General features: G+C 48.0%; 1 protein-coding gene across 1 annotated transcript in view; it reads right to left on the reverse strand.

Moving 5' to 3' along the window:
* Positions 1-17,256, reverse strand: part of B3GAT2 (beta-1,3-glucuronyltransferase 2) — a gene marked incomplete at its 5' end in the record, with an annotated part of 79,186 nt that extends 61,930 nt beyond the window's left edge. The window contains one exon of the mRNA XM_082669008.1: positions 16,660-17,256. Coding sequence (XP_082525134.1) covers positions 16,660-17,256 — 597 coding nt within the window. The remainder of the gene's footprint in view (positions 1-16,659) is intronic.
* Between the last annotated feature and the right edge of the window lie 1,666 nt (positions 17,257-18,922).

The following is an 18,922-nucleotide window of genomic DNA, read 5'->3' on the forward strand; positions in this document are numbered from 1 at the left end:
TAAAAACCCTGCAGAAAGTAGGCATAAAGGGAACTTTCCTCAACATAATAAAGGCCATATATGACAAACCCACAGCCAACATTGTCCTTAATGGTGAAAAACTGAAACCATTTCCACTAAGATCAGGAACAAGACAAGGTTGCCCACTCTCACCACTCTTATTCAACACAGTTTTGGAAGTTTTAGCCCCAGCAATCAGAGAAGAAAAGGAAATAAAAGGAATCCAAATCGGAAAAGAAGAAGTAAAGCTGTCACTGTTTGCAGATGACATAATACTATACATAGAGAATCCTAAAGATGCTACCAGAAATCTACTAGAGCTAATCAATGAATTTGGTAAAGTAGCAGGATACAAAATTAATGCACAGAAATCTCTGGCATTTGTATACACTAATGATGAAAAATCTGAAAGTGAAATCAAGAAAACACTCCCATTTACCATGGAAACAAAAAGAATAAAATATCTAGGAATAAACCTACCTAAGGAGACAAAAGACCTGTATGCAGAAAATTATAAGACACTGATGAAAGAAATTAAAGATGATACAAATAGATGGAGAGAGGGCTTCCCTGGTGGCGCAGTGGTTGAGAGTCCGCCTGCCGATGCAGGGGATGTGGGTTCGTGCCCCGGTCTGGGAGGAGCCCACATGCCGCGGAGCGGCTGGGCCCGTGAGCCATGGCCACTGAGACTGCTCGTCCGGAGCCTGTGCTCTGCAATGGGAGAGGCCACAACAGTGAGAGGCCTGTGTACCGCAAAAAAAAAAAAAAAAAAAAAAGATGGAGAGATATACCATGTTCTTGGATTGGAAGAATCAACATTGTGAAAATGACTCTACTACCCAAAGCAATCTACAGATTCAATGCAATCCCTATTAAACTACCAATGGCATTTTTCACAGAACTAGAACAAAAAATTTTGCAATTTGTATGGAAACACAAAAGACCCCGAATAGCCAAAGGAATCTTGATAACGAAAAACGGAGTTGGAGGAATCAGGCTCCCTGACTTCAGACTATACTACAAAGCTACAGTAATCAAGACAGTATGGTACTGGCACAAAAACAGAAATATAGATCAATGGAACAGGATAGAAAGCCCAGAGATAAACCCACGCACATATGGTCACCTTATCTTTGATAAAGGAGGCAGGAATGTACAGTGGAGAAAGGACAGTACTTCAATATGTGGTGCTGGGAAAACTGGACAGGTACATGTAAAAGTATGAGATTAGATCACTCCCTAACACCATACACAAAAATAAGCTCAAAATGGATTAAAGACCTAAATGTAAGGCCAGACACTATCAAACTCTTAGAGGAAAACACAGGCAGAACAGTCTATGACATAAATCACAGCAAGATCCTTTTTGACCCACCTCCTAGAGAAATGGAAACTAAAATAAAAAGAAACAAATGGGACCTAATGAAACTTCAAAGCTTTTGCACAGTAAAGGAAACTATAAACAAGACCAAAAGACAACCCTCAGAATGGGAGAAAATATTTGCAAATGAAGCAACTGACAAAGGATTAATCTCCAAAATTTATAAGCAACTCATGCAGCTCAATAACAAAAAAACAAACAACCCAATCCAAAAATGGGCAGAAGACCTAAATAGACATTTCTCCAAAGAAGATATACAGACTGCCGGCAAACACGTGAAAGAATGCTCAACATCATTAATCATTAGAGAAATGCAAATCAAAACTACAAGATATCACCTCATACCAGTCAGAATGGCCATTATCTAAAAATCTAGAAACAATAAATGCTGGAGAGGGTGTGGAGAGAAGGGAACACTCTTGCACTGCTGGTGGGAATGTGAATTGGTACAGCCACTATGGAGAACAGTATGGAGGTTCCTTAAAAAACTACAAATAGAACTACCATATGACCCAGCAATCCCACTACTGGACATATACCCTGAGAAAACCATAATTCAAAAAGAGTCATGTACCAAAATGTTCACTGCAGCTCTATTTACAATAGCCCGGAGATGGGAACAACCTAAGTGACCATCATCAGATGAATGGATAAAGAAAATGTGGCACATATCTACAACGGAATATTACTCAGCCATAAAAAGAAACGAAATTGAGGTATCTGTAATGAGGTGGATGGACCTAGAGTCTGTAACACAGAGTGAAGTAAGTCAGAAAGAGAAAGACAAATACCGTATGCTAACACATATATATGGAATTTAAGAAAAAAAAATGTCATGAAGAGCCTAGGGGTAAGACAGGAATAAAGACACAGAACTACTGGAGTATGGACTTGAGGATATGGGGAGGGGGAAGGGTAAGCTGTGACAAAGTGAGAGAGAGGCATGGACATATATACACTTCCAAACGTAAAACAGATAGCTAGTGGGAAGCAGCCGCATAGCACAGGGAGATCAGCTAGGTGGTTTGTGACCACCTAAAGGGGTGGGATAGGGAGGGTGGGAGGGAGGGATTTGCAAGAGGGAAGAGATATGGGAACATATGTATATGTATAACTGATTCACTTTGTTATAAAGCAGAAACTAACACACCATTGTAAAGCAATGATACTCCAATAAAGATGTAAAAAAAAAGAAGAAGAATCCTAACCAAGGAAGCAAAATATTTGTACACTGAAAACTATAAAACACTGCTGCAAGAAATTAGAGAAGGCATAAATAACTGGAATGATGTCTCATGTTCATGGACTCACAGACTTAATATTGTCAAGATACCAATACTACCCAAAGCAATGTGCATATTTAATGCAATCCCCCTCAAAACTCCGGTGGTTTTTGCAGAAATAGAAGAATCCATCCTACAATCAAATGGAATCGTAAGAGACCCCAAATAGTCCAAAAAATCTTGAAAAAGAAAGCTGAAGGACCCATACTTCCTGATTTTAAAACTTACTTGAAATCAACAGTAACCGAAACAGTATGGAACTGGCATAAAGACAGACATATCGACTAGTGGAGTAGAATAAAGGGCTTAGAAATAAACGGTCACATATATACGGTCAAATGACTTTTAGCAAGGGTGCCAATACCATTCAATGGGGAAAGGACAGTCCTTTCAACAAATGGGGCTGGGAAAAACTAGATATCCACATGCAAAAGATACCATGTAATATTTTGTACAAAAATTAACTCCAAATGAATCAACATTAATTACCTAATCAAAAGAGCTAAAATTTTGCAACCTATTAGAAGAAAACACAGGGGGAAGGCTTCATGACATTGAATTTGGCAACAATTTTTTTGGTCATGATACCAAAAGCACAGGCAACAAAAGAAAAAAATAGATAAGCTGAACTCCATCAAAATTTAAAACTTTAGGACACTATCAACAGAATAAAAAAGCACCTCTCAGAATGGGAGAACATATTTGCAAATCACATATCTGATATAGGACTAATATCCAGAATATATAAAGAACTCCTAAAGCTCAACAAAAACAAACAAACCTAATTCCAAAATGGGCAAAGGACACGCATAGACATTTCTTCAGAAAAGATATACAAATAGTACAAGCGCAAGAAAAAAATGGTCAGCATCACTAATCACTAGGGAAATATAAATCAAAACCATGAGATATCACCTCACATCCCTTAGGTTGTCTATTACAAAAAATAAACAACAGTTGGAAAAACAGTATGGCAGTTCCTCAAAAATTTAGACGCAGAATTACCATATTTTCCACTTCTGAATATGTACACATAAAAGCATTGAAAGCAGACACTCAAACACATATTTGTACACCAACGTTCAAAGATGCATTCGCAACAACCGAAAGGTGGAAACAACCCGGCATCCGTTGGTGGTTGAATGGATAAACAAAATATCATCCATACATACGACGGAATAGTTTTCAACCTTAAAAAGGAATGGAATTTTGATACGTGCTACGATGTGGATCAACTTTGAAGACATTACATAAAGTAAAATAAGCCAGACCCCAAGGGACAGATATTGCATGATTCTACCTCATAGGAGGTACCTGGGATAGCCCAATTCATAGAGACAGAAAGTAGATTATAGGTTATGAGGGGCTGGAAGGGAGGGCCATCGGGGAGTTATTGTTTAAAGGGTACAGGGTTTCAGTTTGGATGACGAAAAAGTTCTGGAGATGGACAGAGGTGATGACTGCACAACAGAGGGGATGTACTCAAACGCCACGGATCTGCACACTTAAAAACGGTTAAAATGGTAAACTTCACGTTACACATATTTTACCATCATAAAAATTCTAAAACGCATACTCAACTTTTGTTTCTGCCCCACGGCCCTTGCCAAGGAGGGAAGAGAGACATAACAAGAAACAGAGAATAGGCGTTTGCTTTTAAATGTCACCGGATTTCCAAGAGCAACCAAATGAATGCCTATATTTTAATCTACAGGACCATCAACTGGTTTTCAGAGGAAACTCTGGAGTGCCGTAAAGCCACAAATCATCACCCACAGACACCACAAGCACTGTCAACACGACTTTATATTAATGCTTTGGGGGTTTAAAAAAAATTTTTTTAAATGAATTTTTCTTGGAGTATTGTTGATGTACAGTGTTGTGCTAGTTTCAGGTGTACAGCAAAGTGAACCAGTTATACATGTACATATATCCACTCTTTTTTAGATTCTGTTTCCATACAGGCCATGTCAGAGTGTTGAGTAGAGTTCCCTGTGTCATACAGCAGGTTCTTATTATGTTTCTGTTTTTAAATCTTTTTAAAATCCCTAAACAGAGGGGAAAGGCAAGACCAGAACAGGTAAAGAGCATAAAACCTGTCTTTTGAGTATGCCCAGCAGGGATCAAAGGCAATTAGCAAGAGCCCCACGCCCCAGCTCTCTGCAAAGTGGGAGCCCGAGCTTCTCTGCAAAGCAAGGCTGCAGCTCCCCTGGCAGAGAGACTTCCCAAGGACGCCTCGAGCACTTTCGCCAGCGTGAACAGATGCAGTGGAGGAACTTTTCAAAGTTACAAAAATATCCCCAAACTGTCACTTGACCTTTAAGAAGGACACGCATTTTAGTCTTGCAACGTGGAGTTTATCTAGATGATAACGTGTCCACACGTGGACCCTTCGGCCGACTGCTGGGGCTGTGCAGGCATGGCAGCAGGGGGCGCTGGGGCATCGTGTCTTCTGCAGCCTCTCCCCAGCTCCTGGGGCCAGGCCCCGGGCACAGCAGATGTCCAGGTGGGTGGGGAAGCTGCCCTTCTGACCCACGTGACACATGTATCCCCTCACGGAGTCCCTACAACTGTACACGTCACCCCCAGGCCCGTGGGGAAGCTGAATAGTAGGGCTTCTCTTCATTTGTAAAAAGGACACCCTGGTTCCCGCCTTAGACACACGAGGAGAATTAAACATCTCAGCGCCTAACATGGGGCCTAGCACACAGCAAAGGGTCAACACCCCTGCGGTCACGAGGGCTGAGGGCCGAGGGCTTTGGCTCGGCCAGGCCTGGAGCCCACAGTTTCCAGTTCCTAACTTAATGCTCCTTCTACCAAAACAGCAGTTTTCAGGCTGGGGGTGCCTGGGCCTCGGGCGTCTACGAAGACTCTCCTGGACCATGTGAGCGCAGATACCTTTAAGGGGACACGTTCTCAACCCCTGGGCCACCCTGCATACGCTCCCCTAAATCTGCTCCTTGGATGGAGGGGCAGGTCCTGCCTTTCATCCATCCTTGTCCCAGTTGGCCTGCTCCAGCTTCATATCCATCCTGGATCATATTAAATGTGCTCCAGGACCAAACAAAGGCAGTTAGAAATACTGCTGTCTTATCAAGAAAACTAACCTCTCTAATGAATGGGTAATAAGTCCTTTTAGAAGACAGAAGGTTTCGACATGATTTTTTTCAACAAAATTGAATGAATGTCATCCATAGATTATTAAAATCATTTTTGCTAAGAGATCAACACATGACTTTCGGCTTAGAACTTGAGGGTTCAAAAACGTGAAGAACTCTGCTAGAAGAAAATGCTTTCCACCTTATTTACTTCTTCATCCAAACAAGGGTGACCCAATGGCAACCAAACTTCTGCTAAACCCCACCTCCTTCTAGTAATAAGTAACACTCAACAACGATACAAAGTATGTATCAACAGCAACAACATGCTTCACCTATTTCAGTAAGAAATCAAGTTCCAAGAAATGCAGCTTTTATACTTAATTCTACAACTCTGTAACATTTATGTTGTTTTGATGACTTGTTTACACCTCCTAATTATATTGTTAACCCAAACCTACAGAGACCTTTTTTTATTGAAGTATAGTTGATTTGCAATATTATATTAGTTTCAGATGTACAACAGAGTGATTCACTATAATACACTGGAAATCACGTGCTTTGCAGCTATTTTAAATGATTTTTAAAATGTAGACATCAATTTGAAAATACCCTAGAGGGCATGTAATTTTACCGAATTCTTTTAGGAGTTATATGAACAGAAAATATCAAAGACCCCTGGGTGTGATCACACTTCTGGTCAGAGACTAACCTGAATGGCGCAGACTCTGTGAAGAAAGAACAGGGAGAGGAGAGAGCCATCGGCACCCATACAGCCCAGAAGGTGCCCAGGGACCTGCGGACGGACAGATGGGGCCACACGCACGCACGCAGCCCCCACTCCAACGGCTACGTCTTCCCCAGGATGGCAGGAAATGGGCTATAAAATGTTTTTATTTATGAAAATTTAAGCAACATTTGAAAAACCAGAAAGCAGCTCGGGGTGAACCTCCCCATAAGTGCCAGGCGGCGGATGCCCCTCAGTGTTCCAGCCAAGGCTGGAGGGGCCTGGGCACAGGGAAAGCCTGTCCAGTCGATCCTCCCTGCTTCCTCTGTCAACAGGTGCTGGGGAGCCCGATACAGCTAACCTTCCCACCCAGCAGACGACCCTTAAAAAATCAAGCTATTGCTTCTAATCATGTGCCTGAAAAGTGGATTCATTTCATTCCTATTAAGCTGCGCCCTCCTTTGTAACATGTTGCCTCTTTGATTCGTCCATTCATGGCAGAAAAAACCTATCATGTAAAACACCCTAGGTCCACGCCAGAGGCTGGGGCCCCAACCGTAACTACCACGCACACCCAGGAGCTGCAAGAAGTTGCGTGTATGCCCTGCTCTGAGACCCAGGCACGCCAACCTGCGACCTTGCACACACTCCCCAGCCAGCCCCACACCTCCTGACCCGCAGGAGGACATCCTTCTACATCCTCCCAGCCTAAAACCTCCTTAAGCTGCTTTCTACTCTCTCCCATCTCACCTCCTCCAGGACCCTTTATCGACAAGCCCTCTTTAACTCCTGTCTCGCTAATCACCGTCCTAACCCAGCGGTGTAATTCAGATCCCCAATTTCCCAGTTCCCCCAGATACAGACTAACTTGGGAAAATCAAGCACTTCTACCCCCTCCTCCCCTCCAGGCCTCCAGAAACTCCATCCAGATTTCAGGAGCAGAGGACTCAGAGGCAGTTACCCAAGTGGGACAGCGCAGCTCTGCGGGAGACCCGTCACCCGGGCAGCCACCGCAGGGAAGCAGGGGAAAAGAACGTTTATGGAAGCACCCTAAGTGCCCATCATTGGATGAATGGATAAAGAAGATGTGGCACATATATACAATGGAATATTACTCAGCCATAAAAAGAAACGAAGTTGAGTTATTTGTAGTGAGGTGGTTGGACCTAGAGTCTGTCATACAGAGTGAAGTAAGTCAGAAGGAGAAAGACAAATACCGTATGCTAACACATATATATGGAATCTAAGGGAAAAAAAAGGTCATGAAGAACCTAGGGGTAAGACGGGAATGGAGACACAGACCTACTAGAGAATGGACTGGAGGATATGGGGAGGGGGAAGGGTAAGCTGGGACAAAGTGTGAGAGAGGCATGGACATATATACACTACCAAACATAAAATAGATAGCTAGTGGGAAGCAGCCACGTAGCACAGGGAGATCAGCTCGGTGCTTTGTGACCACCTAGAGGGGTGGGATAGGGTGGGTGGGAGGGAGGGAGACACAAGAGGGAGGGGATATGGGAACATATGTATAACTGATTCACTTTGTTATAAAGCAGAAACTAACACACCATTGTAAAGCAATTATACCCCAATAAAGATGTTAAAACAATGTTTATAAGGCACCTCTGTTCAGTACTGGGGGCCATCGTAGTAGGGCAGGCAACCCTTGCCTATGTCCCACGACCTCTGGGCGGTGAAGCTGGACTTGAACGTGGGGCTGTTTAACCCCCAAGCTCCCGCTCGAGCCCCCCACCAGCCTCCAGCCTCACACGTGGGAAGCGGGCACACCCCCCGCGGGCTCCACACCCCTCCCCTCGCCCTCAAGGCATCCACAGGGACGCCTGGCTACACACTAATGTTCACGGGTCCTTCTCCCCCTCTCCTTAGCACTGAAAGCTCTCAGAGTCAGAGCAGGGGCCAATTTTTCTTCCAGTTACTACTTAAAGGGCTCAGTGTAACCCTAGCCCCACACACACTTCAAGGCTATGATCTGACTGACAGTCCCTGTGCGGGGGCCCCTTTCCAGGAACAGCCTCCTTCGGGAGGGAACAGAGTCCCTCAGCTCCAAAGCTTCCTACAATCCACTCAGTTTTGAGTGAGCATTTACTAAATGCCAGACACTAGAGACACAGCAGTGAACAGAAGAAAATTCCTACCCTCACAGAGTTTATATTCTAGCGGGAGAGACAGTGAACTGCAACACACATGCTGCACTCCGTTACATAAAGTGACGTTAGCTGCCACAATGAATCACAACTGTCTACATTAACAATTCCTTGGTACAACTAGATGGACAAATATATATATCTACATTTTTTCTATTAATTTACTACCCACCTAATCCAAGTTCTAATTAAGAACGTAAAGGTCAAAGCTTTGCCTGATGGGGGATCTGAAAAGCAGATGTAAAAAAAAAGGCATGTCCCTCACACTGCTGTGTCCACACTTTCCAAATTCACAGAGTTGGCGAGCATGGCTTTCTCTGCCCGGAGGGCTCTTTCCTCCCTGCCCCATGCCCCACCCAGCCCTCCTCCTTTAGGTGTCAGCTCACATGTCACTCCCTCCTACAACTCACAGCTCCATCAGGGGCCTCTGCTTTACCCACCCAGGCACCTGCGTTTCTCTCAACAGGCACTGATCTTAGTGTGCAGATGTGGTCCAGATGCTCAATCTGAGAGGGCGGGGACACTCTGCGTTCACAGCGGTGTTCTGCCCTGCAGTAACTAACACAGTGCCCGGCACATAGTAGGTGCTCAATTAACATCTGTTAAGTGGAGGAGGATACGAATTCATTACGTTCAAATATCTTCTGAACATGGTTATGTTTAATTAAGCCCAAGTAGGCACAAGGAATCTGGCACAGTGATACCCTATTACTGCTAGAATACACTTAGATCAGGGAAAACCCAGTTAATGGCGAACATTCAGCATTTAGCACATGCAGCTTTCATTAGAGAGATGAAGAGACAATCGACAAATGCCTACCATTTGGGCGGCAGGAACGACGGTCTTAGATCCTGCACATAACTCACATACTGTCTAAAGTTCTCTTTCCACTGATGGAGGAGATGGGGGGGGCAAAAACAACTGAGTTTTTAGTTATTTGGGGAAAAAGACCAAATAATCTGACTTTTGGTAAAGAACAGCCATCCTCAAGGTTTTCCTAGGATGCAAAAAGACTCAGCTCAGGATTTACTAATTTTGTTTTCAATCCAGGGAAATTTCTAGTACCAGAAGAATCAGACCATTAACAAACCTCCTACCCACAAGGGAGTCGTCTGGTGAATCTGTGAGTGCGGGCCAGCAGTGGTCAGTATAATGACCACCTCAAAGGTTCCTACAAGTTCATCTTGTGCTCCGGGGGGGGGGGGGCTGCCCCAGCGCCCATGGGAGGAAGCAACTGGCAGGGGTGTGTCACCCACACCAGCTGCAGCTCAGACTGGCTGAGGTCCCCAGCCCCGCTCCTCTGTCCTGATGGTAAACCACTGAGCCCACCTGGAACAATCCAGCATCACCCCCCATCATCATTCCATCCTGAAAATTATTCTTCCCTTCAATCTGTCTGCCCTGACAGGGTACACGCCCAGCAGATAACGTTGCTGATGTACACATATCAACTGAGGAAAAAAAATTAATGTGTCATCTTCTTGCAGAAATTAATTCTTACCTGTTCCCAGGAATATACAGTTCAAGAACATATAAGACTACAGGTTACGCACTAACTTGGCAGTTTTCACCTGACTTGAAAAAATAATCTAAAAATCAAACGGTCTCTTGGTGAGACAGGGAGGAGGCAAAATTTCCATAAGATCCAATGACATCAGGAAGAAAAGGTCAAGAGAGAACATGAGAAGTTGACAACAGCCCAGAGGACAGACCCATATCTAAAACTGCATCACTTTGCTGCACACCTGAGATGAACACAACATTGTAAATCAACTAGATCTCAATACAAAACAAGTTAATTAATATAAATGCTTAGAAAAGAAGACAGCCCTGAGTTCAAGTACGGCAGAAGCTAGAATGGTATCAGAGGACTCCGGCCGATCGGACGCTTTACTCGTCACAACGACACGCGCCCACCTGACTATACACGTTAGTGGGATGGGTTGCAGGGCGTCAGAGGGCAGGCTCCAGAACCGGGGCACTGGGCCCCCCATCCTGTCTCGGAACAGCTCCATGACCTTGTAAGCCACTTCCTGCTACTTCAGCTCTTCTGTAAACGGGGGACACTGATTTCAGCGATCCGGGTAACGACTATATTAGATTCAGGCTGTATTTTTAAAAGTCCCTGCACTCACCAAAGAACTGTGTTCATGCCTAAACATTAGCATTAGGATGGTGGAGAATGGGGGCCATACTAGAGCCTACCTCAGGGGCTGATGTGAGGATCAAATGAACTAATACACGTAAAACCCTAAATATGGTTCGTGGCCCACAGTAAGTGCTCATTTTGCTTGTATCCATGGTAAAGGGTATCTCACACATTTATTTAAAGTTGTCCCCAAAAATGACCTGGTACGAACAATGGATTATCTTAGTTTATTTCTATGAACTGGAAATCTAAACCTGCCTACTTAGCGGCCTACCTACCTACCTAGGGATTGGTATGACGATTTTATTTGTGTTTCAGGGGAGAATTTGATAACTGCGCAAAACTTAAATGGCATGCTTCAACAGCACTGCAAATCAAAGATAAATAATGTTATCTTAATTTATGCAGACCAAGCAAATATTTCATCAGAGTCCAAGAGGTCTGAATAGATATCTCTGAAGATTATTGAATTCTGTACCAAAAAACCCCCACTACTTGAGTAGCACCTGGAATAGTTAATAAATAAGGCCGTCGACTTCAGTTCTTCTATTCTGCTTCCGTAGCATGCCTTAAAAGCAATTACTATTCCACTACTGTTCACACAAGAAAATTTACAAGCCTGCAATCCAGAGGCAAGTGGGGTAGATGGAAGAAAATGGAGTCGCCCACTAGTTTCCAGGAAGCTTCAGACAAAGTCTAAATGCTTAAAAGACACACATTCATTGTAGCCGACAACAGCCCGGACGTGCCTTCATGTCTATTCATGAGACAGAATAATCGGTGAAAAGTAGGTTGGAGGACGAAGAATGGGAAAAAGACAATAGGAAGAGGCAGAAGAGAGAAGGCCTTTTAAACCCAGAGTTATTTCTGGCCCATTAAAATATCAAAATCCAAATGAAAACTGCTGGTGTCCAAGGAGAACCCTGTCCAAAAGGAACCACAGCTCAAGTACTGTCCACCCAGCGGGAGTAAAGAAAACGTACAGATTTAACACTGATAGCCTAAGAAAGCTGCCCGTAGTTTTATAAATCCAGTTTACACAATTCTCACATTTGATCAGACTTATGGTGTGGCTATTAACATGCTTTTAGGTGGGAAGAAAGAAAACACAAGGGGAGCATTTCAGGTAAAATCGTCGTTGGATGCTACCCCCTAAGAGAATCTTTGAGGTTTCTTCACTTTGAAAAGATAAACATCCCACACCAAGTAACTGCGTCAGGGGAAAAAGGAAAGCGAGATCTCCTGTCTCCTTTCAGGAAATACATCCAGAATCTACTATTTAGGGGGAAAGTGCCGAACACTGTAAATCTGAACATCCTTTGGATTAGGGGCTCCAGTGAGCTGCATGTAAAGGGAGGAACATATGTATAAATGATCAGAAAAGAGCAGGACAAACTCGCCCTCACCACTCCCGGCACACAAACCGCTTCACTGCACCCAACACAGCATCCAACAAAGGGCCTCTCTAGTTCACTGCTTGCCAGAAACGTCTTCCAAAGCCGGTCTCATTAACTGAGCCCTTTCCTGAGCCCCTAAGGTGTTTTCAGAGTCAGCTTGTCTTTCAGCCTCACCTCGCTCAATTTAAAGTTGTAAAAGTTTCATTTTCTTGCTTGGAAAGTGCCCTTTTTTAACCTCTCAACTCAACGGGTTTCCCAAGGTGAAAGTAACTTCACCTGAAAGGCGGCTGCTTTGAACTCGAGAGAGCTTGGAAGGTTTTCTAGCAAAGGACACAAACCTGATCAATAGCGTTATTGAAAACGTGACCAGCTACAGTCCCGTTGGTCTGTGGCTGCCATTTTTACGAAAGCCGTGTACATCCTTTACGAATCAGCGCTTCCGGAGAGCTATGTCGATAGGGTGTGCAGGCGGCGGGCAGCAGGGTTACCCGGGAGCCACGGTGCCAAACCCCATCAAGGCCACAGGAAGAGGCCATGCTGAGTTACTGGCAACGTGGAAAACTCCAGGCACCTCTTTCTCCAATGGACAGCCCAGCTTCTGTGGCTACAATTCACACAGCTTCATTTGCAAATGATTTGGCTATTAAGCATAGGATTGTTCGATGCAAATATTTCTTTCCTGGTGGCACAGCTCAGTTGAAAGGGGAGCCTGAGAATTAGCTAGCTGGATGGGAGAAGAAGGCTCCATTCCAGTTACCAGGGAGGAATAATTGGACACAGGGAGCCTATTGCACCTTTCATTTAATTTGGAGACCTTTCAGCTTTTACTTGCCTTCATTTGCAGCCAATGCTTAGTGAGCTCATTTGTACCTGGTTCATTTTCCTCCTTTTATCTTATCTGTGTTAACATCAACCGTGGAAATGAGGGGCACCATGAATAAAAGATGAAGGTTAACTCAGGACACTCTTTCCTAAGGTACTGTGAATTACTTAAAAATGAATTTGTGTGTGCACCACAGAAAGGGCTTAGATGTACGCCTGGCCCTACAGCATCCCTGATCAGCACCTGCCCTCCCACCCAAGGAGCTGTAGTTTTTAGATGTTTTAACTGGTCCTACCTTTTCTCCAAGAGAGCACTGTCTAGACTGCAATCCGCATGGAATCATTATTCCCAGAACTGGTGGAGAGTAGGCCAGCTCATTAATGCACAAGACTAAGGATGCATAAACTCCACTAATCTGACTTTTTAGAGAGTGCAATCCTGCTTGCCGTGAAAAGAATGTGCTGTAAAAGAAGACTGCATGTCTCAACACAGATGCCTGGTGAACACAGAGATGCCTGCTTTGTCCAAAAACACTGTGCTGGGGGAGGGATGGTGGGTGAGAAGGGGATTAGTCCCAAAATGCCTGTCTGGGAGGAACCTCCAGGAGCTACAGAACTTAAATTCTAAGTGTATCATGCATGTTATGCTTTTTAAAAAATCCCTTCTCTTGTTTATTTCGTATATGTGGCACCGCTTCTTAATTAACAGTTGCACATGCTCTTAAGTTGATTTTGAATATTTCATTACTTCCAACTGTACAAAACGTTAGTGTCTTGAAAGTTTTGCATTTCTTTCCTATATAGTTTCCTCTCAGCCAAAGCTATTTTTTTCTCCTTACCCTCGCCTCTTTCTTTTATCTTCTCTCTCTCTTTTCTCCCCCGTGGACCAATAAAAAAACCCTACTGCATTCTTCTGCTGCTTCATATCCACCACCACCAAGCCTTCCTTTCAGTTTGGGAAGCATCAAAGGAAGACTGTGTTCTGAGCCATTTCTCTGCCCGTCTGTGCTAACTCTGTGCCAATTCAATCCAATACCTCACACCAACTGGCTAGAAGCTGGAAGAAACTGAAACTCACGGCTCTTCATAGCCCGTCCCCTTAAAAGGTTAATTAATAATAATGTTCAGTATTTTGCTTACATAAGACCACACATTTTCACAGGTAGGGCAACTTCCAAGTTGTAGAAGAAGGAAAAAAGACTTTGGGTGACAAAGCGATAAAGAGGCATGGACATATATACACTACCAAATGTAAGGTAGATAGCTAGTGGGAAGCAGCCGCATAGCACAGGGAGATCAGCTCGGTGCTTTGTGACCGCCTGGAGGGGTGGGATAGGGAGGGTGGGAGGGAGACGCAAGCGGGAAGAGATATGGGAACATATGTATATATATAACTGATTCATTTTGTTGTGAAGCTGAAACTAACATACCATTGTAAAGCAATTATACTCCAATAAAGATGTTTAAAAATAAAAAATAAATAAATAAATAAATAAAGACTTTGGGGTTTACGATAGCTAGTGGGAAGCAGCCACATAGCACAGGGAGATCTGCTAGGTGCTTTGTGACCACCTAGAGGGGCTGGGGGGTGGGTGGGTGGGGATAATGAGGGTGGGAGGGAGGGAGACGCAGGAGGGAAGAGATATGGGGATATAATGTATATGTATAGTTGATTCACTTTGTTATAAAGCAGAAACTAACACACTCTGTAAAGCAATTATACTCCAATAAAGATGTTTAAAAAAAAAAAACTAAACCTAAGATCCTACTAGAATATGATAAGCAATAAATAAATATTATTTTAAAAAAAGACTTTGGGGTTTAAAATGATGGTGTACTGAAATGTAAGGGTCTTTGCTTCAGAATACAAACCACGTCTTTTGGGGGCAAGAGTACGCAAACAGGATCACAATAAGAACCCAACTTAAAACATCAGATGATATCTCTAATCTTGGTTATAATGAAGACCATACTATAGATGACAAGCTTATTGATTTCTTCGGGGGGGAGGGAACATGTGAAGAAAGCCCTTCATCGCGAAAGCATGAAAAGAAAAGATGGGAGCAATGACTGGTCCTTTTATTCATGAAGCAGGAGAGGATGAATAGAAATGAAGGCAGCGGGCTTCCCTGGCGGCGCAGTGGTTGGGAGTCCGCCTGTCGATGCAGGGGACACGGGTTCGTGCCCCGGTCCGGGAAGATCCCACATGCCGCGGAGCGGCTGGGCCCGTGAGCCATGGCCGCTGGGGCTGCGCGTCCGGAGCCTGTGCTCCGCAACGGGAGAGGCCACAACAGTGAAAGGCCCGCGTACCGCAAAAAAAAGAAAAGAAAAAAAAAAAGAAATGAAGGTAGCAATTGCCCTTAAGAAATGGATTTTTAAAGCCACACAGGCAGAAAAATTAAGCTGGAGAGGTACAGAATAGCTCCGTCCTGAGGTTATGAAAGCCAAACTGAGATATCTGGATGAAAGCATGGGACGTTTGTGATTTCTAGACGTACAGATTGTCCAGTTTACTTGGCGGAAGAGGAGGGATGATGGTGTCTCGGAGGCAGGATGTCAGGAATTTGGGGGAGAGGAAGGCAACAGTCCCACGATATATCAAAAAGCCCAAGATTTTTTTTCCGCTATATTTGTGGAAGAGGAACAAGAAAAGTGAAAAACTACGCAATCCAGCCTCATTTGCAGAACGCCCGCGCATGCGCACACACTCAGGCGGCAATATACCAGCCTCAAGAACTAACACCACCTGTTCTAACCGGGTGCCTGATGGCTTTGTGCACCTGTAGCCTCCAAGGGAAACTGTGCCATCGCAGCAGCAGCAGGCCGGGCTGCGCCGAGGACCTCATGGCGGGCACCAGGATGCAATGGTCCGGTGCCAGAGTGTCCAAAGAGGGTCCTAGAGAAGGGTAAGGAAAAGGAAACGGGCAGTCCAGCTAATACCTCGGACTGCAGAAAGACAGAACCACAGGGCAGGGCAGTCTCGACTCAGTTACCAGAGGGCTTCCTCTTAAAGGGGGTCATCTTTAGAGTCTGAAAGGGCCTTTGCGGGGTGCGGGAAGAGATGGAAGGAGGACCCCTTATAAGTCAGGGTTTTCTCTAGTAACCATTTCCGTGCCAGCGGACTGTACGAGAGAAATGTGTCTCTGGGCTGATTTTTAGTTTCCTTCTCCACCGTCCTCCCGATATGGTTCTAGACTCAGAATCACACCTGTGTGCGCAGAAGGGCCTCGGAGACCACCGAGCCCGCCCCCAGTGCGCTGGGTCCCTCCCCGGTCTCTCCCGCAGCCCGGCCCCACGGAGCTCCATCCTCAGGTCGGACAGAGCCCAGCTCCTAGAAATCATCCCCGCGCCTCACACCTGCGCCACCGCCTCGGCCCAATCGTGGGGCCGGTGTGTGTGTGTCGGGGCGGGGGAGCAGCAAAGCCCCCGCCAGACTCCCTCCCCGAGTCACAGTGATCCTCCCACCCCCTCCACCCCCGGGGCCAGCGGGGGGCTGCGGAGCTCTGCGCCCGGAGTCCCGAGTGCGCGCCCGGGTAGGTGAGCACTGCCCAGAGCAGCGGCGTCAGGACCGGCACGCGGGGGCCCCTCCCGCCCGCCTGCCCCACCCCCCCGGCGGGGCGCGCCGGCCGCTACCTCCTGGAAGAGCTCGAGACTGTAGGTGTTGTCGTCGTCGGCGAAGAAGAGCACGCCGGGCTGCGCGCGCTGGTGCCCGTGCCTCTGGCGCAACCAGGCCAAGCCGGCGTTGCGCTGCTCGGTGGCGCGCGGCAGCCCGGGCCGCTTGTAGCGCCGCGGCGTGGGCACGTGCAGGTGCGTGCTGGGCAGCCCAGCGCGCGCCAGGAAGCGGCTCACCAGCTCGCTGCGCGCAGCCGCGTCCTCCACCAGGATCCAGTGCAGCTGCGCCACCTGGCGGAACGTGTTAGCCAGGCGTGTCAGCTCGGCCTTCTGCACCGGGCGGCTGTAGGTGGGCGTGATGGCATAGATGGTGGGCAGCGGCGGCTCGGGCGGCAGCGGCGGCGGCGGCCGCGACTCGTTGCGCTGCTCCCGGCCGCGCCCCGGGCCGCCCCGGCGGAGCGGGAGGCGGGCGCCCCCGCGGCCCCCGGCGTAGGGCGAGAAGTAGGGGCGCGGGGTGAGCGGGGGCGCGGGCCTACGCGTGTCCACGTCGAGCATGATGATGACGATCAGCATCCAGGGCAGGAGGATGAAGAAGCGGCTGAAGAGCACTGACTTCATGGTGCGCTCTCCCCCGGCCTCTCGGACGCCCCGGACCGGGGCGAGCCGGGGGACCCCAGCGCGCAGTTTGGACGGCGGCGGCGCCCGCGCTCAGGAAGCCGCGGTCCGCGCGCTCTCCACGGGGTGGGTAGCGGGGCGCTGCGGGGGTGTGGAGCCGGGCCTGGGGGATCCGCGCAGGTGCCGAGGAGCTCGGGCTGCAGGGCGGGCGGCGATGCCCCTACTCCGGGGAGTCGGCGGGAAGCGGGACGCGGTCCAGCCGCGCGCTGCCGGCCCCGGAGTTACGCCGAGCGCCGGGAAGGCGGCGATCCCACCGCGCTCTTTCCGGAGAGTGGGACCTGGGAGCCGTCCCGCGGCGCTGCGGGAAAAGGGACTCCAGCCGCGGGCCCCCAATGCGCTGCCGGGGGCACCTTCGAGGGCGGGGGGCAGGCGCCGAGGGCTCTCCTTCGTCACATCCCAGCCCCGGCGGCGAGGACCGAGGGCGACGCCGGGGATGCCGTGCGCCCAGCTCTGCTCGCGCGCCGCAGCGGAAGCCTGCACTCCGATGCCTCGCTCCGCTCTGCTCTTCGGAGAACCGCTCCCGGCTCCGGCAGCAAGATCCCAAAGCCAGGAAAGAAAGAAAAAGCGAGGGGCGGGGGCGCTGCGGACTCCAGCGTCCTCCCAGTGCTCCTGTGGGGAGACAGCAGCGCTGCTACTGGCGGAGAGGGGCCGCGAGGGGGAGGCGGGGAGGGGGCCCGGCCAGCCGGCTCCGGAGGCTGCTGCTGCACCGCCGGCGGGGAGCGAGAGGATGGTCCCCCCCACCCCGGGCGCCACGGCCTCGGGCAGGGGCTGGATGCTCGCTCGCCCGTCTCCACGCGCTCTTAGCTGTCTGAAACGCTACAGGGTCTTTGGAGACCAGCCAGGAAAACCCAGGCACGTGCGGAAAACTCGGGAGACCTCGGGTGGAGAGTGAGAGGAGAGGGGAGACGGGAGAGGGCGAAGGATGCCTTCTCTGGCGCCTGGCCGCGGGGTTCGTGTGCTGGGGGTGGACGGCACAGCGCCGACAAAAAGCGCTTTCACCCAAAGGCAGAGCTCAACAGAAGCCCCGGGAGACGGAGGGGTCCCTACACGGGTGTTTGGCTTGTGAGATAGCCCGGAAGAAAGAATCAATCCGAACGTTTGCTGCCTGACTGCAGTTAGATCATTGCGGGGAAATTCCTAAAACTCCAGCCGAGGACGTGGAACTTATTTTCCTTTCTTAATTTGGAGTCCGATTTCCTCACAGTTGGCTGCCGTCAGAATTATTCCTTTCGACCCGCCCAACGATCCTTTCGAGAAGGCCTGGGGAGTGGAATCACCTCGTTTTCTGGATGCGGAAGCTCCGAGGCTGGTGGCGTTGGCCCAGAGGAAACGGGACGCGGATGCCCCGAGTCTAGCCAGTGGCTTCTCTGCGCGGCCTGCAGAAGCCTCTCCCGACACAGCCCCGCCGGGCGGGCCGGCCCCCCTAGATGTAAGCATGGTGCGCTCGAAACCAAACGGAGCGCACGGCGACGTGTGGGAACCATGACAGTGCCTGGAAGGCACGAGTAAACGTAGGCGCTTGGTCTGGATTTTTTCTATCTAGCGTACCCACTGGCTAAGTCCCTGGCTGTCTGTGATGGACGGGGATGAAAGAAGAAGGACCTTGCTT

The sequence above is a fragment of the Grampus griseus genome (assembly GCF_964374135.1).
Source record: "Grampus griseus genome assembly, chromosome: 13".
NCBI classification, from domain to species: domain Eukaryota; kingdom Metazoa; phylum Chordata; class Mammalia; order Artiodactyla; family Delphinidae; genus Grampus; species Grampus griseus.